Source organism: Gadus chalcogrammus, chromosome 17, assembly GCF_026213295.1.
Source record: "Gadus chalcogrammus isolate NIFS_2021 chromosome 17, NIFS_Gcha_1.0, whole genome shotgun sequence".
Classification (NCBI taxonomy): Eukaryota; Metazoa; Chordata; class Actinopteri; order Gadiformes; family Gadidae; genus Gadus; species Gadus chalcogrammus.
Window position 1 is genome coordinate 4532901 of NC_079428.1, and position 27992 is coordinate 4560892.

A 27992-nucleotide genomic window follows, 5' to 3' on the forward strand; every position below is an offset into this window, starting at 1 on the left:
TACTTGTAGCTGTGTGTGTGTGTGTGTGTCCTCGTCTGTGTCTGTGTGTGTGTGTGTGTCTGTGTGTGTGTGTGTGTGTGTGTGTGTGTGTGTGTGTGTGTGCACGCCCCACCCCCACGCACCCTCCGTACCAAGTTCAACCCATTCCTCCTCTGAGTAATAATGTATTTATTGGGAGACAAACGAGAAGAAATTACATGTCTGTACATTTAGATTTTTTTTTTCTATGAATATGCACATAATCCAAGTTAATGTAAGAAAAAGAACAAAAAACAACTGACATGTTATATTTTTTCCCGCACTCTGATGAAGCGGGAAGTCATTGGATGGTGTTCTGTTTCCAGAAAGTTCATGCAGCTGTTTTCTAAGCCTCGGTTCAAATGTATAATGTATGTGTAACCAGCAAGATTGACACTAATGTAAGTTGTGGTTTTGTTATTTTTGCGTCTTCCTGTCTTCGTGGATTTTGACGTGTGCACACTAAAGTAGTGACGTTTCCTCCTCCGAGGCGCAAATAAAACCATATTAAGGCAACTTTTTACCAAAAACCCTCTTCCTATAGTGGCATTATAACATGGTCTACTAACAATCGTTATTATTCGTGCTTCGTTTGTTTACGCCTTTTACATATTTTGTGTTGCAAAAAGGCACGAAGGAAGGAGACGAACGAGATGGAGGAACAATTACAAAAAAAACGAAACTTTCGCCTTAGTCTGCCATGTACACGGAGGATTCACATTATAGTGGTTTTTAAAGCTATAATATAGTTTTACTTTTAACACATTTACATTCTTTCACGCTGCCTAAACTTAAGACAAGCATGACATTAAACCGTACTCAACCACGCGTGCGCTTCCGAAGCGACCGGTGCGGCGTTGTTTTGGAGCGTCTCTCAGACAGGTCAGCGGTGGGAATGTCTTTCTGAAGATGAGGTGAGGACTGAACGGGTAACTGTGCTTTAAGAAGTAGAACAAAAAAATCGTCGAAGTGCCGGCTTTCTCGTCGGATGCCATGGAGTCTTGAGAACGTCAAAGAGGACAATCGGGATACCATAATCCAAAAACGGCTCATCTTATTTCTTTCACCTCCGTGGACGGTGGGGAGAGGTTCGTTAAAGGCTGCCTGCTTCCGTCGTCTGTGTGAAGGAACTCAAAACATTTTAAGAGTTTATAGCTCAGATCAGTGAAAATATTTTAGCAGCGAAGAGTTGCAGAGAAATGTGCGGTTGTTATGAAGGCATTTCGGGTGTTTACCTTCCTTTTTTTTTTTTTGCAAAAAACGTTTTAAAATCCTTTTTTTTTTTGGTTTTGGTTTATAGTATTCCAAGAGAAGCGCAACTTTATCCATTTGATTTCTACCTCCGTAGTTTAATCTCCTGGTTTTGTTTTGAGTTTCCATGCGTGTTGCGTTGTGAGTGGATAAGTCTTGGCTCCGAGGAGTCTATTCCTTTTGTAAGATGTTGCACAGAAACTGAATCCCTGCACAGTGCAAACTACTGTATGCATACACCAGTCTTTAACTGTAATCGCGCATTGTCTTTTCTTTAAAAAAAAAAGTTCACTCATGTAACATAGAGAAATCACAGCAAGTTTATATATATATATATATATATATATATATATATATATATATATATATATATATATATATATATATATATATATATATATATATATATTATATGCATATGGATATGCATATATATACATATGGATATGCATATATATATATATATATAAAAATATTTGTGTTCATTTTTCTGTAAAGTCTTAGTGTTTCTTTTTGACTTTATTTTTGTAGGCGTGATAAAAAAAGTGTAAATTATATTATTCTCCCCTGTTTTTCAAAAAATGGCGAGATTGTTAGCTGCACAGGAAGGAAAATGAACTTATGATTTGTGTGTTTTGTGGAATTAAAGAAAAACGATGAAAATATTGACAGTGCCTATGAAACTTTTATTTTGTCCGCTGAATTTAATGAGTCTGTTAATAATTTAGCACTTTTTGTCAAATTAGTGTTCAAGTCCAAGTCTTTTTTATCAAATTAGCAGTCTAATTAGCAAGAAGGAAAAATTCTCAATTGCAAGCAGCTATACCAGACCTATCAAAAGTACATAGGCCTACACGAAAGCTTGTATTTAAAATAAGACTGATACAGCTGATGCAGGTATAAGTATACCTGCATCAGCTGTATGAGTCTTATGCATACAAATCAGCTGTCAATATATTTAATACAGTAGAGGTTGTAGTTCAAAACCTGACTAATGGTAGTAACATTGTCGCTTAATAAATCGATGTGTAAGCCATACTTCATTCCCTTCCTCTTCCAGGGTCATTACAATGGCGTTGACCCCTGCAGTTCACCCACATAACCTCTAGGGGTCGCTGTGTCCCCGTTAAACACTTGATGCTTACGTTTTTAACGGAAGCTTACGTTTCCTGTTGTATTGTAAAACCTGGGTAAGTCTAATAAATGAAACTATATTGATATTTTTCATTTTATTTCACTAAATGACCCCAATACACTCGTCCAACGTGAAAGATGATGATTTAACGCTATGGATGAGAGGACCTTTTTCCTCTCATCCAAGTCCCAACGAAAGTGAAACTAAATGTTTACGTTGCCTTGGTGCCCACGTTTTAAAAAAACGATGCAAGACGACCTTGAATTCCTGTCTTGAGCCTTACATTTGGCATTCTTTTGTTGAAGATCATGTCTCGTCGAGGACCAAATATGTCTAAAGTAGCCTTCTGATAACGTGATGGTGCCTACTTCCTCAAACTAGAGGCAAATAGTGATGTCCTACAACAGGAATACGAGCAGAAACAGAATCGCAGCTCGTCTGGACAACATTCCTTACTCAGGTACTGTGGCATGTCGTGTAACGGCTCTTTCTTTTAAAGTGTGGTACGTTTGTTAGTTGTCTTATAATGTACTCGATCCTCGTTTGCAGACTATCACGGTATTAACAACCCTGCGAGCCTCTGCTACCTGACAAGCGTGCTGCATGTCCTATCCATGACCCCTCGGTTCCCAGAGGCAGTGAAAAGGTTTGGTGTCGTTGAATTTAATTGTTGAAAACTGACGTTGATTATTATATTATACACAATTAAGTAAACGTCTCCAGACCAGAGTCAGTTGGAAAAAGTGTAAAATCAGATGTATCCATGGTGGCAAACCAGTTTCCCCAATGGGGATTAATAAAGTTAAGCGTTTTAGAGTACCATATTAAGCGCTATATAAATTTCATTTATTATTATTATTATTATTAATCCAGTCCAATCCAAAACTTGTCAAAATCGACCCTCAAGTGACGTCACAAGTGGGATTGTCAATCCCTTTGTGTGATGGACAGATCAGCCTATCCAGTGGACTGTAGCAACTGGTGGGCGGATCTTTCCATTGTACATCTGGATGGAGCACTCCCTCATGTGAAATTGCCTAATTAACCGGATATTAAAATATTGTTTTTATTTATTTTTAGGGGATCAGCTACACATTCACTCTACTTAGACCCTAACTTGGATAAGCTGTTTTCGGATTTGGAGAAGTGTACGGCTGACATAAATGACATTGCAATGGCCTTGGGGATCACAGAGGCAGATAGTAAGTCATGCCTTCAGTAAGAAGACGTCTTTTGGTCAAGTATTGTTAAAACACAGGTGTTGCTCTTATAACACTCATTATGGGTCTGCTCTTTGCATGTATCTGGGGATGGATAACTAGAACATAACACACATTGACCAATGGTGGTGCTTTGACACACAGAAGTAAAACACCTGTCTACCTGTGCAATGTTAATGCTCGGGGTTAACACCTGTGTTTTCCCTGCTTATACAGCTCAGCTGTGTGTTGTATTTCCTAGTAAAATCACATTGCATTGACCGCCTCCATTTTGGAAGCCTAGGAGCATAGGAATGTTAGTTGTTGTGTTAGTACTAGTAATGTTATTCCGGTCATTGTTTTGTAATACATTGTGAAATGATTGGTCGTTATGGGGAGACCCTGTTGTGTTTAAAACTGCCACTGTGTTTTTCATGCCAACCAGGGTCAAACAAAGTTACATTTAGCCTAGGTTTTAGATATATATACCGTGATTTAGAATTGAACCGTACCGCAGCCATCTTGAGACGTCTCATCACAGGGGAAGTATGAAGCATTCTGATGCACCATCCCTGCTCACGGAAACCCCTGCTTACAGTTTACGAACAGCGAGACGCTGCCGAGTACTTCCAGAAGATTCTGTGTGGAACCAGCCCTGAGGCTTCCGAGGTAGGCCGACTGAACGCACAGACCCCTCCGTGGGCCACACCCCAACAGGCCCAGTGTTTCCCACGCGTAGACCAACGTGTGGCGCAGCGCCGCGGAATAAACACCGAGCGCCACGGCACCGTGACCCTCGATCCCCCCCACCGGCGCCAGGGGGGGGGCACCACACATTGCTACCTGGTCGGTGGGAAGCCCTGAGGCCGCGACCTACGCCTACGTTAAGTTATTAAGTTATTGCAAGTATGTTGAGTTATTGCAATAGCTTAAAGACAAAGTGAAAGTGTTTTATTTGTCAAATGTACAGTGCAACACAGGGTCATAAGTGGGCAGGGAAATTCTTAGGACAAGGCAAGCGACAACTTCGTAGTAAAGCAAACAAAATAGCCGAATTATACACGACAACATCAACAACGGCAACAATAAAATAATTGAACCATTGAATAAAGTACTGGCATGCATTTTAAATTGTAGGGGTGCAATTCCTTCACTCATTTGTGACGATGAAAATGTCCCTCTTGGCTTGCAGATGTTTCAGGGGACGCTGAAGCGTTGCATCAAATGCCACGGGTGTAGGACCAAGAACAAGACGGACGACCCGTTCTGGTCTCTCCCGATCTCAGTCGGACCGGGCCTCCGTCTGTACTCAGCGAACAACCTGGTACAGAGGCGTCTCTGTGGGCCAGCTATGTAACCCTGGCCGTATTGCACAATACGATCTGTACATCTCCCTGTGCACTCGTTTTATTATAAATGTGTTTACAATATTCTTCATTTCACAACACGTGCATATGTAAATACTTGCAATAACTCAACATACTTGCAATAACTTCATACTATTAACTTTCTTCTGTGTATATATTTCTGTTAAAACATATATTGTGTTTTATTTATATTTTAAGCACATATCGCACACAAACATTTCACCGCACACCCTGTATGAGTGTGTGAAGAATAGAAACCTTTGAAAAAGTAGAGCTTTAGAATCACCATGGTTTAACCCTCGGGGCTGCTTACAGGAAATGGCTTTTGAAGATGTTTTCACGCCAACCACCCTGACCGGGGACAACACGATTTACTGCGACCGCTGCCAAGCACGAGAAGATGCAACCATTGTGAGTGAGCCGTCGACGAATGTGTGAAATATTAAGGATAACAATCGTTTTGGTCATTGTTTTGATCCATGGTACTGTGGGTCGTGTTATCTGATCTCTTACTGCTGTTCAATATTTTGAGTATTGTTTTTGTGATCCCTCACTCATCTTAAATCACATCTGTTTTGTTTACCAGGGGGCAACCTTGGTTCCCAACACTAGCTGGAACTGAGTACATTATCCCGCTTATTACACAGCTAATTACTAAAGCAATGAGTATTTGATAAAAAAAAGAAAACATGATGATTCCGCTCGAAAAATTGAACGTTAGATTTTAGCATTGGAAAGCTGTCCTCAACACTGGTCGGTTATTAAAACCAGCGGTCTGCTATTCAGCAATAACAGGCTGTAGAAAGCCGCGATTGCCCAATCAGAGTCAAATATTCAACCAAGCTCATCTCCTCTCGATGCGACGCCTGCGGGGTAAGGTGTGCAGTTGGCAGCACCCGCCTCAGATCCTCACTCTGCAGCTGAAGAGGTTCCAGTTGGACTACCTGCGGAATCGCTACGAGAAGATCACCTGTTGTATCGACGTGCCTCAAAAGCTACACATAAAGGTACACACCCACGCAGGTCATTTCCAACCGCGCTAATAATAAATGACTCTTTTAATAAATATTTATTTGTCGAGTCTTTTTTTTATGCCGTTATTGACAAGAGTCAAATAGACAGGATCCAACCGACCTCGTTTAAAAATTATCTGAAAGGCTGCATGTCATTTTTTTTTAACACAGAGTTCAAGTTATCAAAGGCAAGAATGGTGTTGTTGAATCTGCTGCCTCTGCCTTCATAACCAGACCTTTTTGACTAATTACTAGTTGATCTACGGCATTTCCTTTCTGCACTCAACCCTCCCTGCTTCTTGCCCTGTTCTGCCTTCGTCAGGGATGTGACTACGAGCTCTATGCTCGCATCAACCACTACGGAAGTCTGACATGCGGCCATTACACGGCGACCATCAAGTCCTACGAGACCGGTGGCTGGTATGACTTTGACGACGCTCGCGTCCGATTGGTGAGAAACACTTGACTGTCCCTCGTCCCTCCAATCATATCTTCAGATATGTCCCCCCCCCCCCCATGTGTATCCAGCTGCTATTGCTATCGCTATCGCTATCTCCCCTGCTGTTTCCTGTAATGCTGCTAATGTTGTTTCTTAAAGTGTTATTATGGGCTGTTTGTAATACTAATTGTTGAATTTCCACAGCTCCGCCCACAGCCCTGTCAGCAAGGAGAAACCGCTAAGTAAACATACCTACTGGATATTTAAATTCAAATCTTTGTGATTCAGATTCCGTCCTTTCGGGATTCTTTGCGTGTGAAGACGTCGGAGAACAATCAAAGCATAACATCTCAAATGGGGTAATGAATAATTATCTGTCGTCCACTAATGTGTTTTCTCACTTGATCCAGGTCCTCCTCAGCATACCTACTGATGTACAGAAGAGCTCCACGCCCCCCAGCTGCTGCAGGCAGGGCCCATGCTGAGTGTGTGGACGAGGTGTGTCATGTTCTGACTATCTGGATGTTTGTGGTTGTATATTAGCCTCTGTCTACATCTTTTGTGTGCACTCTCCCCGTTCTAATTCACTGTTCCGTCTGTTTTAGCGTGTTGCCGTGACTTCGACTGGATGCCTGGCACGACCCTCTGACTACGCCTAACCACCTTAACTCCCTAACAGATAAACCGGCCAGCACCCCATCACAATAGACATAAGCTATATCCACTTTTATTGACCCCTAACCCTTGATTATTTCAACAGTTTTAACTGTATGTATGGTGGCAGTCGACAGGGAGGGGGGAGGGGTATTTATTTTGAAGGGAGATATCTTGCAGCCTGCTGGCTCCACCCACAAGCCTTATATGGAGTTCCTTCCTTAACGAGGTCAGCCTGAGGATCATTAAGCAGAGAGAGAGAGAGAGAGAGAGAGAGAGAGAGAGAGAGAGAGAGAGAGAGAGAGAGAGAGAGAGAGAGAGAGAGAGAGAGAGGAGAGAGAGAGAGAGAGAGAGAGAGAGAGAGAGAGAGATATATATATATATATATATATATATATATATATATATATATAACCTGGACCCTCTGATTAACCCCACCCTGCACTGACTGCTTTGGATGAGGGCACTTCTTGCGATCACCCCTGGACACGGGAGAAACTGACAGATTAAGGCCTGTGTGCTTTGAGTGCTTCCCCCCTCTGGATGTAAATACCTGCTAATAAATGACCATTTGCTTTGCCCTGCTCCCTGTGTTTTGTGGTTTTCAATTAAACTTGGTATTGAGAAACCTGAGCCTGCCACAGTATGTCCATAATGACACCCATTGCAGTCCTAACCCTCCCTGGCTATTATACGTAACCAATTAAGTTAACCAGCCAATTAAACAACCAATTAACCGTGGGGAAGTGAAAGGCTGTTGGCGCTCAACTCCTGCTGATTGACTCTTATTTCTATATCATGTGAAGCAAGTACAAGTATAACTTCCGAGCTGATCCTAGCCGGCGTCTTGGTGGTGCAGCGGTGAAGGGGTGGTGGTTAACACTCCGTAGACTCAGGTTCGAGTCCCAGCATGCACGGCTAATAAGAAGCTGACCTTCATGATGAGCTTTCAGTCACTATGTAGGTTCGAGAGGTACCTTAATGGATACATCTTATTTCTCTGTCATGTGAATGGTAAAGTCAAGTATAGCCTCCAAACACCATCTGAAGGCGTCTTGGTGGTGCAGCGGTCAGGGCTGGTGGTTAACGGTTAGTTAAAGCTCTGTAGACTAAGGTTCGAGTCCCCGCTCACGCGGCCATCAAGAACGGGAGTACCCCCAAACGTAATGGATACATCTTATTTCTCTATCATGTGAATGGTAAAGTCAAGTATAACCTCCAAGCATTTTATGGTAAGCGTCTTGGTGGTGAAGCGGTCAGGGCTGGTGGTTAACGGTTAGTAAACGCTCTGTAGACTAAGGTTCGAGTCCCCGTTCACCCGGCAACCAAGAAGGGAGTACCCCCAAACGTAATGGATACATCTTAGTTCTCTATCCTGTGAATGGTAAAGTCAAGTATAACCTCCAAGCATGCTCTGGGAAGGCTCTTGGTGGTGCAGCGGTCAGGGCTGTTAGTTATAGCTCTGTAGACTCAGGTCCGAGTCCCCGCACTCACGCCTAATACGTATGATATTATTGACATTCAATTTCACACGACATTGCTTCTTGTGAATTGTTAAGTCAATTATGAACTATGTTTAAGTCAGACCCAGTGGGGCAGTGGATAGAGCTGTTTGTGTTCTGTTCTTGAGTCGTGTATATGACCTGGGTTCAAATCCTGTCAGGAACACTCACCTTTGATTGGTGACATTTTCCAACAATGTCATGTGTATTGTAGGGTCAACAATGAACTCTCACTGTTTCTAAGTCGGTGTCTCTGTGGCGCAGGTGATAGAGCTGTTGAGGATCTGTTCTGGAGACACCGGTTCGATTCCTGCCATTGGGGGTTTTGTGAGAATCACTCTCTGGTGATTGGATGAGTGTGAATGACTGTCTGTGTGAATGGATGTGTCTGTGAATAAGTTAATTCGCAGCCATCGATTCACACAGACAGTCATTGGGAATGAATGGATGAGTGGGAATGACTGTCTGTGAGAATGGATGACTGTGAATGAGTGCACTCATTCACAGTCATCCATTCTCACAGACAGTCATTCGAAATGAATGTGTGAGAGAATGGACCCAATCAGCAGAGAGTCGTTCCCATAAGACCCCCCACCGTAGGAGTCAAACCGATGACTCCAGAACAGATCCTCAACAGCTCAAACACCCGGAGGAGGGGACGTTTTGATAAAAGTTTCTCCTTTACTTTAACAAAAATGTTGTACTCCCACCTGGATTCCAGGTGAGAGTGTGTCAGGGTGTCCCAGGTGAGAGTGTGTCAGGGAGTTCCAAGTGAGAGTGTGTCAGGGAGTTCCAGGTGAGAGTGTGACAGGTGGGACATGAACCCCGGTCTCCAGAACTGATATCCAACAGCTCTCTCACATGCGCCACCGAGACACTTTCTAGTACATGGTCGAAAGTTATAGTTGTCAATGACATTTTAGACATTTACATGTTTTCAAAATCATAGTAGGATTCCAAGGATAGTGCAGAAGTGGGTACTTGAACCCACGTCTCCAGAACAGATAACAAACAGCTCTCTCGCTTGTACCACCAAGACAATGGAATTAGATAAAGCTTATAAATCACATTACATTGAACGACATTGTTTCTAAAATCAAATTTCACGGCTAACCCGGGGAATTCCCATTCTTGACGCACAATGATGAATTTGGGATTAAACAAATCGTCTCAATCTGGGTAAAACCGGCACATTTTCATATACCTCTGCGTATCCCTTTAAATTCCTTTGAAGGTCTAGGAAGGCCTATATTTTATCTCCAGCCTTTTCATATTAGTGACACTGGGAAATATCCCTAATACACTACATTTACCCTTGGATGCAGTTGTTTAGACGCATACATAACTAGAGGGTGCACGGTACTAATGCTTGCTCTGGGACTCGATTCAATAGATTAACGTTCATAAACTGACTGATCTCCAGATGTTTTTGATAAACTGGAGGATGCTCTAAAAAACCTCCTAATAAATTATTTATAGTTAAAAATCTGCAGCCTCATCACAGGGGGATGATGTCAAAACTGGTTTCATAGATTTGTTAGAAGAAAACGCTACATGGCAGCATTGATTGCTTAATGCCCAACAGGTGCGCAACCCGGCCCATAGCCCCAGCGAGTCTGCTCGGTTGCACACGGCACGCAAATGCGGCACACGGCGGACTCAATGTAACAAGCCCTCATTGAATGAAGCTGAAGTTATTGTTTTGCTTTTTAAAATCGAAAATTTGCTTTATGTTTTCACCTGTTAGCGACAAAGGACTGAATCTGTGATTTAATGTGATATAGTTAAATTGAAGAAGATTGTCATGTGAGTTATTGTATACCACACAATGGTGATTTAGCCAATGGCCCACTGATGAAAGCCCTTCCATTTGAAGTTTGAAGACCTGCTGAATAAAGTGCTTGGGACCCAGCTTCAAGTCCTGCTTATGACTGTTGTTTTTCAACCACAGTCATGTCGAATATAATGTCAAATTTTCTTCTGGTAATCTCCAGCGCTGTGGCGATTCCCGGTCATCAGCCTGAGGTCCTGGGTTTGAGTCACTTAACAATGTACCAATTTAGCCTCAATGCCTTGATGGGCGATTGCTCTTGGTAGGGGGGGGGGGGTGTATTAGGGATATTTCCCAGTGTCACTAATATGAAAAGGCTGGAGATGAAATATAGGCCTTCCTAGACCTTCAAAGGAATTTAAAGGGATACGCAGAGGTATATGAAAATTTGCCTGTTTTACCCAGATTGAGACGATTTGTTTAATCCCAAATTCATCATTGTGCGTCAAGAATGGGAATTCCCCGGGTTAGCCGTGAAATTTGATTGTAGAAACAATGTCGTTCAAAGTAATGTTACTTATAAGCTTTAATCATTCCCAGTGTCTTGGTGGTGCAAGTGAGAGAGCTGTTTGTTATCTGTTCTGGAGACGTGGGTTCAAGTACCCACTTCTGCACTAACCTTGGAATCCTACTATGATTTTGAAAACATGTAAATGTCTAAAATGTCATTGACAACTATAACTTTCGACCATGTACTAGTAAGTGTCTCGTTGGCGCATGTGAGAGAGCTGTTGGATATCAGTTCTGGAGACCGGGGTTCAAGTCCCACCTGACACAGTCTCACCTGGAACTACCTGACACACTCTCACCTGGGACTCCCTGACACACTCTCACCTGGAATCCAGGTGGGAGTACAACATTTTTGTTAAAGTAAAGGAGAAACTTTCATCAAAACGTCCCCTCCTCCGGGTGTTTGAGCTGTTGAGGATCTGTTCTGGAGTCATCGGTTTGACTCCTACGGTGGGGGGTCTTATGGGAACGACTCTCTGCTGATTGGGTCCATTCTCTCACACATTCATTTCGAATGACTGTCTGTGAGAATGGATGGCTGCGAATGAGTGCACTCATTCACAGTCATCCATTCTCCCAGACAGTCATTCCCACTCATCCATTCATTCCCAATGACTGTCTGTGTGAATCGATGGCTGCGAATTAACTTATTCACAGACACATCCATTCACACAGACAGTCATTCACACTCATCCAATCACCAGAGAGTGATTCTCACAAAACCCCCATTGGCAGGAATCGAACCGGTGTCTCCAGAACAGATCCTCAACAGCTCTATCACCTGCGCCACAGAGACACCGACTTAGAAACGGTGAGAGTTCATTGTTGACCCTACAATACACATGACATTGTTGGAAAATGTCTCCAATCAAAGGTGAGTGTTCCTGACAGGATTTGAACCCAGGTCATATACACGACTCAAGAACAGAACTCAAACAGCTCTATCCACTGCCCCACTGGGTCAGACTTAATCATAGCTCATAATTGACTTAACAATTCACAAGAAGCAATGTCGTGTGAAATTGAATGTCAATAATATCATACGTAGTAGCCGTGAGTGCAGGGACTCGGACCTGAGTCTACAGAGCATTAACCAACAGCCCTGACCGCTGCACCACCAAGACTCCCAGAGAGCAGGTTTGGAGGTTATACTTGACTTTACCATTCACATGATCGAGAAATAAGATGTATCCATTAAGGTACCTCTGGCGGCTGTGTGAGCGGGGACTCGAACCTTAGCCTACAGAGCGTTAACCACCAGCCCTGACCGCATCACCACCAAGACGCCTACAGATCATGTTTGGAGGTTATACTTGACTTTACCATTCACATGACAGAGAAATAAGATGTATCCGGTACAGTACCTCTTGAACATACATATTGTCTGAAAGCTCATCATGAAGGTCAGCTTCTTAATGCCCGTGCGAGCAGGGACTCGAACCTGCACCTGCAGAGTGTTAACCAACATCCCTTACCGCCACACCACCAAGACACCTACCAGCGCAGGTTTGGAGGTTATACTTGACTTTACAATTCACACAGTCTAGAAATAACAGGTATCCATTAAGGTACTTACTCCATCAGGGGACTTAAACCCTGTGTCTAAGCGGCGGTGAACAGAATCTAGGCTCAGCAAGAATGGATGATCAAATTATTAATCCCTGTGAGCGGGGACTCAAAGCTGAGTCTACAGAGTGTTAACCTACAGCCCTGACCGCTTCACCTCCAAGAGGCCTCCAGAACATGTTTGGAGGTTATACTTGACTTTACCATTCACATGACAGAGAAATAAGATGTATCCATTACGGTACCTCTTGAACCTACATAGTGTCTGAAAGCTCATCATGACGTCAGCTTCTTAATAGCCGTGCATGCGGGGACTCGAACCTGCACCTGCAGAGTGTTAACCAACAGCCCTAACCGCCACACCACCAAGACACTGATCATAACATTTTGGAGGTTACAACCAAGAGGGTCTTGCAACTTTTTTGCACAATTAACGTTTTGAAAGTATTGTGATGAAGTTAACCATCCCCGCCCCCAAATATATATATATATTTTTTTTTAAAGAATCTATAGTTAAACATGAGGGGAACTAGGACCAGGAACCCTGATGATCATAACCACTTGCTCTCCCCACTACACCACCAAGTCATTGTGTATGACCGCAGTGGAGGATAGATTTGACTTGAATTCCTAGATCTCGTATGATTAAAAACAACTTTCAGATCTATAGTGACCAATCTTTGCAGGAATTGAACACACAACCTCAGCACCGTTTACCGAGAGCTCGATCCAATGTACCACAGATCCGATGCTTTCTGATGGCCGGAGGTCATATTTGACATTACATTCACGCTATGAAAAGCCACCAACATAAGGACTTGAAGCTTTCTTCTGTTCCAGCACTTTAATCAACCTATCTTACCACTGCACCACAAAGACACTAGCTATACATGGTCAAACCTTTTATTTGAGATTATATTCCCACGATGAATTTTGGAAAAACAACCGACTTGTGCAGGACTTGAACCCTTGTCTCCTGTTCTTGAATCTTCAGGTCTCACCACTTCACCACCAAGACACTAACAGTACATGCTCAGATTTTATATTTGAGAATATATTCACACAATGACTTTATTACCAAACGCTAAAAGAATTCCTCATCTCATCTCTTCAATTCCTTTTCCATTCGGAGAGGGAGGGGGAATATAGAAGTATTGAACTGAATGAATGGACGTTTCATGGCTAGTTTTTAACTGTTGATATAGTTCAGTTAATGGGTGGGACGGATTGAGAAACTCAGGCACACAACACCCATGTTTTTTTTTAAGGGTTGCTTTACTTGAAACAACTTCTACATTCAAATATACATCGTTCACATCATCCATTGTAAAAGTTTAAATTAGAATAAGGTTTGTGTGATTAAATGTACTTGTTCAAGTTTTGAAAAATGACATCTAAAATAGTATTTTTTTAAATATATACAAGCATATGAGTTTTCCAATTTTCTTAAATAAGATTACTTTGCGTGTATCACATCGAGGTGCGCTTTAGATCGTGTGCCCCTTCTGTTAATTCTTCATATGGTTCACCTGTGGGAGACAAAGACAAAACATTTTTTTTGCTGCCTCATCTTTTTTAACTTTTAAAAGCTTTGAATATGACCCAGACTGCAAACATTTGGAATCCGTCTTACTTGTCGTTGCCATCTGTACAGTGGTCTGCTCAAAGGTCGTTGTCTTGTGTCTGTGGAGGGTAGGCAAACGCAGAAGAAACATAGTTTCAAACCAACAACGTGTGATCTTTCGTCTTTTTACCGAGCGAGACAGCCAGGGAAAAAAGTTAGTAGGTTAGTAGAAAGAAATCTAGAAACTGGCAGCAGTGCGTTTCCTCGTCCCAAGCAGATCAAGTTCCTTCGAGCAAATAAAAGCGTTTCCCCCCCGAGGTTTTCTTTAGCCCGATCAAAGAGTAGCTACGCACTAGATCACGTTTGTGAATGAAAAAAGATAACGACTGATAAATAGTCATCCTACGGATTGCTTTCTATAACGTTTTTTCTCTCTTGTGCTAACATCTAAAACACTTAGTTCACGTGGGGGTCCAGTGCGTAGCTCACCCTTTAACCCCGTAACCTTCCATGCCGGGATCAGAGTGACCGTCCGTTACCTGGTGGCGCTTGTACTGAATGTCGGACGGGTAAGAAAGGTGAACTAGTCTGTGGTTATGCTCGACAACATAATGTTCGGACCTGGAACAAACATGACATTTGTTTTGTTCTTGCTCTTTTAGTTTTTTTGATCCACAGACATTGCCCAAAGCAAAAGAAGGAAAACCTCCACAGCTCCAATGAAGGAAACATTTTACAAACATTTGAAACGGTACATTCCACTCCTGAAACATGACATGTTCACATAGTGTTTTACTACTACAGAACTTCCTGAGTGTCACTTAGGGCTGAACGATTTGGGGAAACAATCTTATTGCGATATTTCGATCAATATTGAGATTGCAATTTCGTATGCGATTTTTATTTTTAAAGTTCCTTATGTTCTGGAGTATTCGCTAAACAAGCAATAAATCATTCTATAGCATGACCAACAAAACATTGGAAACAGTCAACATATAAACTGCTCTGTCCTTTAGGCCACGCCTATGTGTTTAGATTAATTGATGCATTCATTCATAACACCTTTATTTAACTTGAATAGTAAAAGAAAAAATACTGATATTACTGTAACAGTAACAAATGAAGCGATAAAAAAAAAGCATAATATTTTTTGGGCGATTTTGCAAATCATCTTCTATTACGCGATTTCTGATTGAATTCGAAGAATCGTTCAGCCGTAGCCCTGTCTGTCTCGCGGCGTTAACACGATTTGCCTGTAGCACGCTTTGGTCTGGGTGGCGTGGCTCAGTACTTACTTGGCACTGCGCTTGTATAAGCAGACGGTCACGCCCACGACGAGGGCGGCGGCGGCGAGGGACGCCAGGACGGCGATCACGATGATCCACTTTGTCTCTGGAAGACGAGAGCAACAAAAAGGGTCACGATCAAAGGGTTCGGCTCGTCGACCACATGCTGTAGATGAGATGCTATGCTTATTCTATACATAATGTGCACTGATTATGCCAAAGTGTTATTATATATTTCCAACCGCAATGCTAAGTAATATGATTATCACCGGGATCTGTCACTCATCCCTGATTTCAATTTCTTTGTATGTGCAAAAACAAATTCATAATAGATGATATTAGGACACGCAATTCCAATGTCCTCTTTGTCATTACATCCCCTTTAACATTTCTGTGCAAGAGAAAAACGCAAAGGAAGTAGATTCCAGCCCGTCACTGACTTTGAACCATATCGAAAGCGACTCTGCGGCGACGTCGGACACATTGACACACGACTGTACTGTTTAGAGTTATTTTTGAATGGCTCCGTGTACCCAGACCGCCGCCTCCACCCCCGCCGTCGATTTTCTCCGCTTCACAGAAGGTCCCCTGGAAGCCCTCCAGGCAGCTGCAGGTGTAGTGGCTGGTGTTCTGGGCCACGCACTGCCCTCCGTTCTGGCAGCCGTGGTCAAGGCACGGGCCCGCTGCGTTAAGGACACACACACACGGAGACACAACGTGAACAGAGGAGAGACACACACGGAGACAGACACCGCGGAGACACACACGGAGACAGACACAGTGAACGGAGGTGACACACACGTGACACCAATTTTATTTTTAACAGTACATTTTTATCTTTACCCGACGATCGCGGACAGACACGCACACACTATATATATATATATATATATATATATATATATATATATGAAAACACGTACCTTTGAAGCAGTCCCGTTTGAAGTCGCTGACGGCGCAGACCTGGTCGGCGGGGCAGGACTTGGCCTGGCACACTGCGCCCGTGGCGGTGCACTGGCACGCCTGGTCGCAGCGCTCCGTCACAAAGACATCCGTCAGCTGCACACGCAGAGGCAGGGAGGAAGGACGCAGTGCAGCGGTCAGAGGAGGAGGGCGACACACACCAGAAGGAGGAGAGCGAGGGACGCTGGGGCGGCCCGTAGACGTTGGTCTAGATTTACACTACGGCCATTTTGTTCCTGCTGTTTTTACTCAAGTTTCCATGTGTTTTTGTTCCTGTGTTCAAGTAAACTGGATTTTGTGGCCCGTTTTTCCCCTAAAGTATTTGTTGTTTCATGTGAAGTATTTCTGCTGAGTTTGACTTTATCCCCTACCTCTTCCATGATCACTATAATACAGTCGGTACGCAATCATTTCCAAGACTATAAAACGTCACCTCAACACACTCACTTCTATTTCAACTTCTGCATTTGCGTTCACTCCATTATAATCTCGACACTGTACACTGTCGTTATAATTACCTTCGTCATCGTCATACATAGTTATTTAATTTGCATCTGCGTATTTTATACTGCGGTTCTTCTGCTGTGAGCGGTGTGGTGCGGCGGCGGCCATCTTGCGGGATACGTACGGGGTAGTATCTGTCGAGGAAGGTGCAGCCGCACTGGGTGTAGGGCACACACTCGCCCTCGCTCATCACGAAGCCCGGCGCGCACTGGCAGCCCTCCACGCAGGAAGTGACCTCACAGTCGGTGGGGGCGGCCAGGTCGGCGCAGGAGGCGGGGCAAGGCGACATGCAGGGGGCGTAGACGCTGTTGGGGCCACAGCTCATGGCTGGGAGGGAGGAGGGAGGGGGAGAGAGAGAGAGAGAGAGAGAGAGAGAGAGAGAGAGAGAGAGAGAGGTTTAGTACAGCTGCCAACTTGTTTGCTGTGTGTGAGTGTGTTTGTGTGTGTGTGTGTGTGTGCATGCATGCTTGTGTAACCTATCTACAGTATATTTGTGTGTGTGTGTGTGTGTGTGTGTGTGTGTGTGTGTGTGTGTGTGTGTGTGTGTGCGTGCGTGTGTGTAATGGATCTGGGAGTGAGATGGTGGGAGATGGAGTGTGGGGAGAGTGAGATGGGAGTGAGATGGGAGTGAGACGGGAGTGAGATGAGAGTGAGATGAGAGTGAGACGGGGGTGGGAGAGAGGCCGGGCGGGCCCTATCGTACCACAGTCCAGCTGTTGTCTCCAGGGGCCCAGCGGGACCCCGGCCTCCTGGCAGGCCACGGCGTACACGTCGTAGCTGGCGCAGCGCAGCGCCGCGTCCGTCCGCTCGGCACACAGGTCGAACACGCAGTCGCTGTCCAATCACAACGCAGCACCACGTCACACAGAGAACAGGGCCCACAGAGGCAGGGGGACGCCTCAGAGGGGCCCCAAGAAGGACGGGAACACACACACACACATGCAGACACACAGACACACACACACACGCACGCGCAGACACACACACACACATGCAGACACACAGACACACACGCACGCACGCGCAGACACACACACACACACACACGCACGCAGACACACACACACACACACGCAGACACACACACACACACACGCACAGACAGACAGACAGACAGACAGACAGACAGACAGACAGACAGACAGACAGACAGACAGACAGACACAAAGCTTACTCTTTGAAGGGGCCGGGGGCCAGGAGGGCGTGGCAGGCGGCGAAGGGCCCCGCGGGGTCATCCAGCGCTCCACACTTGGCCGGGCCGCTGAGGTCGCTGAGGTCAGCCGGGGTGCAGCCGGAGGTCTCGAAGCCGCTGTCTGGGGGGGTCTCCACCTCACGCCTGGACAGAGATAAAATCCCCTCTTCTTTATCAGGTGTTGTGATTCAAAGGACATTATTACGAGTATTAGATGACCCTTCATGATTTCATTCATGTCGCCGACTTATAGTTCTCTCTCCCTCTCTCCCTCCCTCTCTCCCTCTCTCCCCCTCTCTCTCTCCCTCTCCCTCTCCCCCTCCCCCTCTCTCTCCCTCCCCCTCTCCCTCCAGCCTCACCTGTGCAGGTGCACTCTCTGGGGCAGCGTCCTGATTGGCTGCTCCTCGGCCCGCTGCCTCTCATTGGTCCTCCAGCTGTCCCCGAAGGCGTTGAGGCTGCGGGTGAGCTGTCCGTCGGGCTTCATGTACTCGTTGCGTGACGAGCCGTCGTAGTTCCCACACAGGCCGCCCACGGCCTTCTTGTAGGTGCTGGGCAGCCAGATCTCTGGAAGGCGGGACATGCATATTTTCTTTGAATATTCAATATGCAAATCTGTCTCTTTGCTCTGGACAAAAAAATGACAATTTCTCAGGATTCCACCACCATAATTCTGTATTCATTTATTTGCTTCTTAGTCTTTTATTATCGTGTGTATATATATATATATATATATATATATATATATATATATATATATATATATACTCATTATGTATTTCATTTATCTGTGGATGCCTAATGTAATTCTAGTTCATAAATTATTTATTAATTATTCCTCCATTCATCCTTATTTCGCGTACAATCGGTAAAGAAACAGCACGCCAAGCATCTCGCTGCCATTGGCTGAGGGCGATGGCGGACGCGTCTAAAGGGAGTCGCAGTGTGGCGCCCCCTGTCTGCACCACAGCTCTCTGCACGCGGCCGTACTGACCTCCGTGGCTGCGGCCGTCGAAGCGCACCGTGAGGCCGAAGTCAGTGGTGAGCTGCACCTGCCTGGAGTTCATGGTGATGGACAGGCCCGGGACCGGGGTCAGGGGCGGGGCTATGCGCTCGCCGTTCACCTGGGAGGGGGGGGGGGGGGGGGGGGGGGGGGGAGAGAGAGCGGGAGAGAGAGAGGGAGAGAGACAGAGACAGAGACAGAGACAGAGACAGAGACAGAGACAGTGAGTGAGTGAGTGGAGAAAAAGTGGGAGACAGAGGAGAGCGAAAGATAGAGGGAGAGAGAGAAGAGAAGAGAGGGAGGGAAAGGGAGAGGGGGAGAGAGAGGACAGAGGAGAGGGAGGGAGAGAACCTTTTTATATTTTGTATAACAGAATAACTTCTCAGATCTCCCTTTTGTTAATCTTATTTTTTGTATTTTACTTATATATTTTCATATTTCTTAGTCGACATTGTACATTATAAATAACACACTCCAAAATTATTATTAATTAATTAATTATAATTATGTTATTAACATAATCTAAAAAAAAAAAGAGAATAGGTGAATTTTCAAATTAAAAGCCCCTAACTTCCGGTGTCTTTGACCCTTCCTCAAGACGCCGCTGTATCTCAGGTCTTGAGGAACGGTACGACGGCGCGGCCGACTCACCAGCACCCTCTTGCGCTGCAGGAAGCGCACGCTGACGCCGTAGACGTCCACGTACATCTCGTCCAGGAAGGAGACGCGGCGGCTGCCCCCGCGGCGGACGTTGCGGCCGCGCACCGCCAGCGCGGGCAGCTGGGTGGCGTCCGGCTGGGAGCGCGTCAGGAAGTAGGTGTAGGGGCCCTGGAAGTGGTGGGTGAAGCCGTCGAAGGTGCGGTGGTGGGGGTCCCCCGAGACGCTGCACTTGTCGAACTCTGGGAGGACGGGTGGAAGGGTGGAGGAGGAGGTGGAGGAGGAGGAGGAGGAGGAGGAGGAGGAGGAGGAGGATGAAGAGAAGGCGGAGGAGGAAGAGGAGGATGAGAATGAGGAAGGGCAGAAGGAGCAGCAGGAGAATGGGGAGGAAGGGGCAGTGCACATGATTAGGCCAACAAGACAAGAGCAATAAATGCATTTGAAGAAACCAAATTGACGAAAAATAACATGGAGGAGGATGAACATGGATGAGGAGGATGTTGATGCAGTTACAATGTTGCTCCTGATGTCTGTGTGTTACGTCATTGCACTCTACTAGTGAGCGTCCTGCTGTACTGGTGTGCTGTACTGGTGTGCTGTACTGGTGTGCTGTACTGGGGTACTCACTGGCTGGTTTGCAGTAGTTGTCTCCCTCTTTGTCCAGGGCGCAGAGGGAGTTGGAGGGACAGCTGTGGGCGTCACATATGATCTTTCCTCCCAGGGAACACTTACACCGCTGAACACACCTGTCCGTCAGCCAGGAGTCTTCAACCTGGTGCACACACACACACACACACACACACACACACACACACACACACACACACACACACACACACACACACACACACACACAGAGTTAACATTTGTGCGTAAACAGTTAACATTTGTGTTGATGATCCTGCAGGACATATACCACATGTACAGGGCCCGGGTAGCAGACTAAACCAGTGACAAGACTTCCCCCACCGAAATTAAGATTAAGGTTATTAAGGTTAATTAAGATTAAGGTTAATTAAGATAAAGGTTAATTAAGGTTAATCAAGATAAAGGTTAATTAAGGTTAATGAAGATTGAGGTTAATTAAGGTTAAGGGTCTGCACCAGGGTAAGCATACCCGTCCCTTAGTCTGTATTATGAGCTACATCCGTGTCCAACCTATGACGACCCCCCCCCCCCACACACACACACACACACACACACTCACGTCGTGGTACTCTCCGTCCGTGTCCACGCAGCCGCAGCGAGCCAGGGGCACGCACTTGCCGTCGCTGAGCACGAAGCCGGCGTCGCACTGGCAGCCCTCCACGCAGGCGGTGGGCGGCAGGTGGCAGAAGAGGGGGAAGAGGTCCGAGCAGGTGGGGGGGCAGGCGGGGGTGCAGTCCGAGTAGTGGCTGTTGGTGCCGCAGGGCATCGCTGTGGGGAGGGGCGGGTGGGGTGAGAGAGCTGGTGTGGAGCGCTCTGTACGCATGGCCTGTGTTTTTAAAGGGCGGTTGGAGGTTTGCTGCCACCTACAGGTCACGCCTCGCTTGACAGGAATACATTGTTTGTGTATGTATCTATCTATCGATCCATCGGTCTATACTAATGCTTCCTACTAAGGTTTATTCACGGCACAGGGACCAGTTCAACAGAAACTAAGCTTTGAGCTTAGAAATGTTTCACCTTTGTCAATATATATATAGAAATATGACTCAGACATATCTACTAAACTTTGATTAAGCAACCACACTATTATTAAAAAAATAAGACACGTTTTTTGGACCAGATTATTTGTTGACACTGTTTGATTGAACCCATGTTCACATCCACAGCGTCCACACTGAGGAGCAGTCAGACCGTCGTTTTATATCCACAACTTGGCTGTTTGATACACTGTTTTCTATCACTGTTTTTATGCACTGTTTAAGCACTCCCTCATGTCATTATTGGCTTCTATACTATTCTACTTATATAACATATATTGTTTCCCTGCATATATTATTTACATTTTGTACTTTTGCGCATTTCTACTTATTTTTAACTCTAATTCTATTTGTTACATGGTGCCTGCTGCTGCAAGTGCAATTTCCTGAGGGAACCTTCCAGAGGGATTAATAAAGTTCCCCTCTCTCTCTCTCTCTCTCTCTCTCTCTCTCTCTCTCTCTCTCTCTCTCTCTCTCTCTCCCTCCCCCGTCCTGGTGGTGGACTTACGGCAGAAGGTGCTGTTCCTCCAGCTGATGGTCACTCCGGCGCTCTGGCAGGCCTGGGCGTAGGCCTCCACGTTGTCGCACAGCGTGGCCTGCATGCCGTTGTACTCGCACATGTCGTACACGCAGTTCCCCAGGAAGGCCTCCGGGGGCACCAGAGAGTGGCAGCTGTTGAAGCGGTCCGAGTTGATGATGGAGGCACACTGGGCGTCGAACACCAGCTCCTCGTCCGCCGTGCAGTTGGGGTGGACGTCGGGGCGCGAGTCCGGCAGGCAGCTGAGGGACGAGGAGGGAGGAAGGCTTTAATAAAAGGGAGCTGAGGTTGTACCGCGGTAGTTTGAGTTGAGCGGGTTAGCAGTGGCCTAGCTAGCCGTTAGCCCTTAGCGAGCGAGGCTGCTGCTGTGAGAATATCAGTTTCAGCTTTTTCCCCCTCCTCCCTTCCTCCCCTACTCACCCCTCCTCCCCCACTCACCCCTCCTCCCCACTCACCCCTCCTCCCCCACTCACCCCTCCTCCCCCACTCACCCTGGCTCGCTGTCGCCCTCAGACTTCCAGCTGTTGCCCAGCTCGATCACGTCCTTGGCGGGCTTCTTGTTGGGCATCAGGTAGTCGTCGCTGGAGTTGCCGTTGTAGTTCCCGCACATACCGCACACCTAGAGAGAGAGAGAGAGACGGAGAGAGAGAGAGAGAGAGAGAGAGAGAGAGAGAGAGAGAGACGGAGAGCGAGAGCGAGAGCGAGAGGGAGGGAGGGAGGGAGAGACAGAGAGACAGAGAGACAGAGAGACAGAGAGAGAGAGAGAGAGAGAGAGAGAGAGAGAGAGAGAGAGAATAATTCAATGTGCGCATAAAGATTGAATGAAAGCGACACGGCTACACAAACGCCCAGCGGAGTCACCTGACACAACCCCATTAGACATTAATGCCGTTCCTAGTGTTTCTGCACGGTTCAGCCTCGGGGTCGGGACTCTTTTAATGATGCAGAGCTTTATCCCCGGGCTCCGTACCTTGTTGAAGTAGTCCCCGGGGACCACGACCTCCAGGTGGTGGACGCCGTCAAACTTGACCTGGAGCCCGAAGCTGGTGTCCAGCAGGGTGTAGGAGCCGCTGGTCAGCACCTTGGCCCCGTCGGCGAGGGCCAGGGGGGTGCGGACGCGGCGCCCGTTCAGCTGGGGAGCAGCGGCGGAGAAGTGAGGAAGATGAATACATTGATCAACGGAGTGAAGTGATAGGATGAGGTGGAAGACACTAACTACCGCATGTCTTGTCTCTCTTTCATCGAAAAGGTGATTCCTTTTATGGAGAAGAGTAATGAACAAAGATGTGTCACTGTATCCTTCCGCTTCAATACTCTCTCCATCCTCCCTTCCCTCTCATCTTTTCAGCCCTTTCCAAACCCTTCCTCGTTCTATCTTCCATCTTTTCACCGCTCTCGTCTCACCATCTGTTCATCTTTTCAGCCTCTCCCCCTCCAATCCGCTCTGTAACCCTCCGTCCTCCCAACCCCTTCCGCCCATCCTCTCTCCATCTTTTCACCGCTTTCCACCGCATTCATCTCCCCATCTGTTCATCTGTTCATCTGTTCATCTGTTCAGCCCCTCCACCCCTCTCCACCCCCCCCTTCCACCTCCACCTCTCCATCATATCCAGCCTTCCCCCCCTCCCCCTCCACCCTCCACCTCCCCCTCCCCCACCCCCTCCACCTCCACCCTCCCCCTTTATCCTCCTCCTCAACCCTCCCCCCACCACCTCCACCCTCCCCCTCCACCCTCCCCCTCCCCCTCCCCCTCCAGCCTCCCCCTCCACCCTCCCCCTCCACCCTCCACCTCCACCCTCCAACTCCGCCCTCCCCCTCACCAGGACGCGCCGGCTCTTCTGCAGCGTGACCACGACGTCGCCGGGCAGGTACACGGTCGCAGAGCGGACGTAGGACGCCTCTGGTTGACCGCGCTCCTCGTTCTTCGCCACCACCCTGAAGGGCGTCACCTGGGTGGTGTTGCACACCTGGGCGGGGGGGACAAAGGGGGAGGGGCGGAGGGGAGACAGACGTCAGAGACGGATGTGACGGTGTTGGTTTGGTTTGAGGTTTTTATCCAGTCTGATCCGAGCTGAAGACATACATTTGTATGCCTGCGTGTGGACCGTAACGGTTTGAGACTTCAAGTGTGGAAACTTCCAAAACTTGAAACTTGAAAAGTTTAGAATCTTGAAATGTTTTGAAACTTAGATAGTTAGGTCACTTTGGAAAAAAATGTCTACTAAAGGCCCTTATTGTAAATGATAGTTGTAGTCTTGAAACCTGAAAAGTCTTGGAACGTGAATCGTCTTGAACATTTCCTGAAACTTTTTACCAGAGGGCCCTTTCCTCAACACAGTAGGACGTGTCACTTCCCTCTCCCTCCACCTGTCTACCTACCTCCACCAGCGTGTAGGTGCAGGTGCCCATGAAGGTGTGCATGACTCCGTCAAAGGTGTAGTAGTGGGGGTCTCCGGCCACGTGGCAGATGCCTTTACCTGGGGGGGGGGGAACACAGGACCGCCACACGGGTTTGAGGCTGAGCACTTTGGCCAATCAGAGATCAGAGTTTGAAATAAAATAATCAATATTTAAATTCCAGGGTTGGGGCGTGGGGGGGTGGTGTTCCTACCCGTTGAGTGACAGTCGAGCACACCCTCCACCACCGAGCACTCCTGGGCGGGGCCACAGCGCCACGCCTCGCAGGTCACGTTCCCGGAGCCGTGGCAGCTGCAGCGCCGCGAGCAGTCCGCCTCTGAGAACCAGCTGGAGCCCACCTGGAACACACACACACACACGTTAACACAGGCGTGCACGTACACACACACACACACACACGTTAACACAGGCGTGCACGTACACACACACACACGTTAACACAGGCGTGCACGTACACACACACACACACACACACGTTAACACAGGCGTGCACGTACACACACACACACACGTTAACACAGGCGTGCACGTACACACACACACACACACACACGTTAACACAGGCGTGCACGTACACACACACACACACACGTTAACACAGGCGTGCACGTACACACACACACACACGTTAACAGTCGTGCACATACACACACACACCACACACGTACACACACACACACACACACACACATGTTAACACACACACACACACACACGTTAACAGTCGTGCACATACACACACGTTACCACAGGCATGCAAGTACACACAAACACAGCAACGCAGGTATGCACGTGCGTACACACTCCACACGCACACACTAACACAGGCATGCATGTACAGTACACACACTGACACACGTTAACACAGGCATGCACGTACACACACACACACACACACACAGACAGACACACACAGACACACTCACAGACAGACACACACACACACACAGACACACACAGACACACTCACAGACAGACACACACAGACACACTCACAGACAGACACACACACACACACAGACACACACAGACACACTCACAGACAGACACACACAGACACACACAGACACACTCACAGACAGACACACACACAGACACACACAGACACACTCACAGGTCTGTATCTGCCCTCGTCATCGGTGCAGCCGCACTGTCCGGGCGGCACGCAGCGGTCGCCGCTGAGCACCAGACCCGGGTCACACTGGCAGCCCTCCACGCAGGGCCGGGGGCACGTGGTGTCGTTGAAGGGGGGGGTGAGGTCCTGACAGGAGGGCTGCGCGCACGCCGTCCCGCACGGGTCGTAGTGGGAGCCGGGCAGGCACTTCAGGGCTGCAGGGGGGAGAGAGAGAGGGGAGAGAGAGGGGGGAGAGAGGGGGGAGAGAGGGGGTGGTTAGGGAGAGGTGGGGGTAGGGCGGTTCACCCCTCTCTCTCTCGCCTCCCTCCCTCCCTCCCTCTCTATCTTTCCCTACTTCCCTCCTTCCCTCTCTTTCTCCCTCCCTCCCTCCCTCCCTCTCCCCCTCCCTCCTTTCCTCTCTGTTTCTCCCTCCCTCACTCTTCCCCTCCCTCCCTCCCTCCATCTCTTCCTCTCTCCGTCCCTCCATCCCGCACTCTTTCTCCCTCCCTCTCTCCCTCTCTCCCTCCCTCCCTCCCTTCCTCCCTCCCTCTCTCCCTCCCTCCCTCCCTCCCCACTTACGGCAGAAGGTGTTGTTCCTCCAGATGATGGCCACGCCGGCGGCGGCGCAGACGTCGTTGTAGCTCTCGATGGCCTGGCACAGCGCCACCGCCTCGCCGCCCGTGGCGCACATGTCGTACACACAGCTCTCAAAGTAGGGCCCCGGGGGGACCACCTCGTGGCACGCTGCGAAGATACCTGAGAGAGTTAGAGGGGGGGAGGGAAGGGGGGGAGAGAGAGAGGGGGGGGGGGAGTTAGAGAGTGGGGAGGGAAGGGGGGAGAGAGAGGGGGGAGGGAAGGGAGAGAGAGAGAGGGGGGGGAGAGTTAGAGAGGGGGAGGGAAGGGGGGAGAGAGGGAGGGGGAGAGAGTGGGAGGGAGGAAGGGAGAAAGGGAGGGGAGAGAGAGAGGGGAGGGAGAGAGTGGGGGGGAGGGGGAGAGTCACTTAATATTCACAGAGGCGGAAGATCCATAATAGATAAAGCAAATTGAGATTCCAGGGTTTGTATTTATCCAATGCCCAGTACAACATTCCATTCAGGACCATCCAACTGGGTTTGAGTGCAGTGATTCATTCTGTTTCAGTAAGATTATGTTTCCTGCTCTCTAATTCTTGCACTGAACACTCTCAACTTGTAAAGGCCGAACGCACAATGCAGCTCTTTCACTGCAAGCCACCACTTCTGAGCAACGTGTCGTTTTCACCAGGCTTCGTATGTCCTTCGACGTGCGCTATACGGTGTGCGCTCGTGTGTGTGTGTGTGCCTGCGATCATGTGATCGCATGTGTGTGTGTGTGCGTCGGTGCGGGGGTCTCACCCTCGATGTCAGTGATGATGCCACAGCTGGTGGGCTTCTTGGCGTCCTCCTCCACCTCTTTCTTGCACTCCTCCGGTCCTCCGCCGTTGGTGCAGCTAAGAGACGACGAGGAAGACGAGGGAGAGGGTGGAGAAGCGAAGAGGGGGAGGTGGAGGTGGAGGAAGAGGATGGAGAAGTGAAGAGGAGGTGACGGGCGAAGGAAGGGATTACCCGGAGGAGAGGGAGGAAGCAAATGATCGGGACAAATAAATATCCGCAAATCTCTCGAGGAGGGGGCAGCGACAGAAGGTGGGTTTAAAGGTCAATCACTGAGAATGTGGGATATGTGGATGTTTGTATTAGTATTAGCTCTGTGTGCGTGTGCGTGTGTGTGTGTGTGTGTGCGGACTCACTCGGGCCTGTTGTCTGGTACGGCCCAGCTGTCTCCCAGCTGGTTGGTGGAGCCGGCCGGCTTCCCGTCGGACATGATGTTGTCGTCATCCGACTGTCCGTTGAAGTTCCCTGGAGGGACGGACACATTCACAGGGTCAGGGGCCGCTGGAGACACCTTCACTTTCTCCAATGGTGGATGAAGACCCCCCCAAATGCATCCATTGGTCCAACTTTGCTGTGATTTCATTACGGAAATAAATGTAACCTAGCAACCTAGTCTTTTGCAGCATAAAGCGCCTTTTGGCGTTAGCAACTCGCTAGCCATCTTCCTGCTAGCTATCTTCCTGCTAGCTATCTTCCTGCTATCCATCTTACTGTTAGCTAGCTATCTGCTAGCTTGGCTAGCAGATAGCTAGCTTACAGGAAGATGGTTAGCAGGAAGTTAGCTAGCAGGAAGATGGCGAGAGCGTATGTTCCCCGGTTCCTATGTATCCCGCTTTTTATGTGACTGTAGGATGGTAGGGGCAAGTACCGCCTTTTTCGCCTCTGATTCGCCTGTGATTGGTCAGAATGTCTCTCCTCCGATTGGTTATGATTAGGGTTAGATTTAGGGTTAACCCTCACCCTAGTCTCGCAAAGCCAGACCAAACTACAGCAAGTACAATGGTCTGGAACCACACTATTTAGAGCCGTCTATCCGGGGGGAAACTGGGCTGGCCTGTTTTTATTTCTTTAAACCAATCACAGTCGTCTAGGGCGGGGCTAACCCCGGGAAGCAGCAGTGGTGTCCATGAGGAGGAGCACAATACGGGAAAGCCAGCAACAGGAAGGGGAGGAGTAG

The 27992-nt window shown here is 47.7% G+C and overlaps 2 protein-coding genes across 4 annotated transcripts in view; one reads left to right on the forward strand and one right to left on the reverse strand.

Annotated features, from left to right (window-relative positions):
• The first annotated feature begins 2242 nt into the window (after window positions 1-2242).
• LOC130370130 (ubiquitin carboxyl-terminal hydrolase 47-like) lies at window positions 2243-7351 on the forward strand. 3 transcript variants are annotated; one of them, XM_056575816.1, is made up of 12 exons: window positions 2243-2459; window positions 2710-2864; window positions 2954-3050; window positions 3485-3606; window positions 4202-4272; window positions 4796-4927; window positions 5286-5381; window positions 5849-5977; window positions 6306-6434; window positions 6627-6664; window positions 6833-6920; window positions 7028-7350. In XM_056575816.1, the coding sequence occupies exons 2-12, from the start codon at window positions 2798-2800 to the stop codon at window positions 7079-7081; spliced, it is 1023 nt and encodes a 340-aa protein (XP_056431791.1). In that variant the 5' UTR covers window positions 2243-2459; window positions 2710-2797; the 3' UTR covers window positions 7082-7350. The 3 variants fall into 3 exon arrangements, with proteins under 3 accessions (XP_056431791.1, XP_056431790.1, XP_056431792.1); XM_056575815.1 differs by lacking the exon at window positions 2243-2459 and having other exon boundaries at window positions 2473-2864; XM_056575817.1 differs by lacking the exons at window positions 2243-2459; window positions 6627-6664 and having other exon boundaries at window positions 2473-2864; window positions 7028-7351.
• Window positions 7352-13965: 6614 nt separating this feature from the next.
• The window catches only part of zanl (zonadhesin, like), a 42694-nt gene continuing 28667 nt past the window's right edge, over window positions 13966-27992 (reverse strand). The window contains exons 60-82 of the mRNA XM_056575931.1: window positions 27172-27280; window positions 26780-26874; window positions 25986-26162; window positions 25407-25621; window positions 24486-24630; window positions 24254-24351; window positions 23695-23841; window positions 22845-23006; window positions 22366-22493; window positions 21845-22116; window positions 20859-21067; window positions 20279-20423; window positions 19646-19893; window positions 18986-19115; window positions 18354-18558; window positions 17977-18138; window positions 17506-17636; window positions 16927-17129; window positions 16259-16394; window positions 15869-16018; window positions 15345-15441; window positions 14119-14670; window positions 13966-14014 (exon numbers count right to left, since the gene is read on the reverse strand). Coding sequence (XP_056431906.1) covers window positions 14535-14670; window positions 15345-15441; window positions 15869-16018; window positions 16259-16394; window positions 16927-17129; window positions 17506-17636; window positions 17977-18138; window positions 18354-18558; window positions 18986-19115; window positions 19646-19893; window positions 20279-20423; window positions 20859-21067; window positions 21845-22116; window positions 22366-22493; window positions 22845-23006; window positions 23695-23841; window positions 24254-24351; window positions 24486-24630; window positions 25407-25621; window positions 25986-26162; window positions 26780-26874; window positions 27172-27280 — 3500 coding nt within the window. The 3' untranslated portion in view covers window positions 13966-14014; window positions 14119-14534. The remainder of the gene's footprint in view (window positions 14015-14118; window positions 14671-15344; window positions 15442-15868; window positions 16019-16258; window positions 16395-16926; window positions 17130-17505; window positions 17637-17976; window positions 18139-18353; window positions 18559-18985; window positions 19116-19645; window positions 19894-20278; window positions 20424-20858; window positions 21068-21844; window positions 22117-22365; window positions 22494-22844; window positions 23007-23694; window positions 23842-24253; window positions 24352-24485; window positions 24631-25406; window positions 25622-25985; window positions 26163-26779; window positions 26875-27171; window positions 27281-27992) is intronic.

Excerpts from the sequence above, each read along its gene's own strand:
- LOC130370130 (XM_056575816.1), top strand. The coding sequence starts at position 2,798 with ATGTCCTACAACAGGAATACGAGCAGAAACAGAATCGCAGCTCGTCTG. Across the intron at positions 3,607-4,201 it reads GGGGATCACAGAGGCAGATA|TTTACGAACAGCGAGACGCT; the intron begins GTAAGTCATGCC and ends CCCTGCTTACAG. Across the intron at positions 6,435-6,626 it reads ACGACGCTCGCGTCCGATTG|CTCCGCCCACAGCCCTGTCA; the intron begins GTGAGAAACACT and ends GAATTTCCACAG.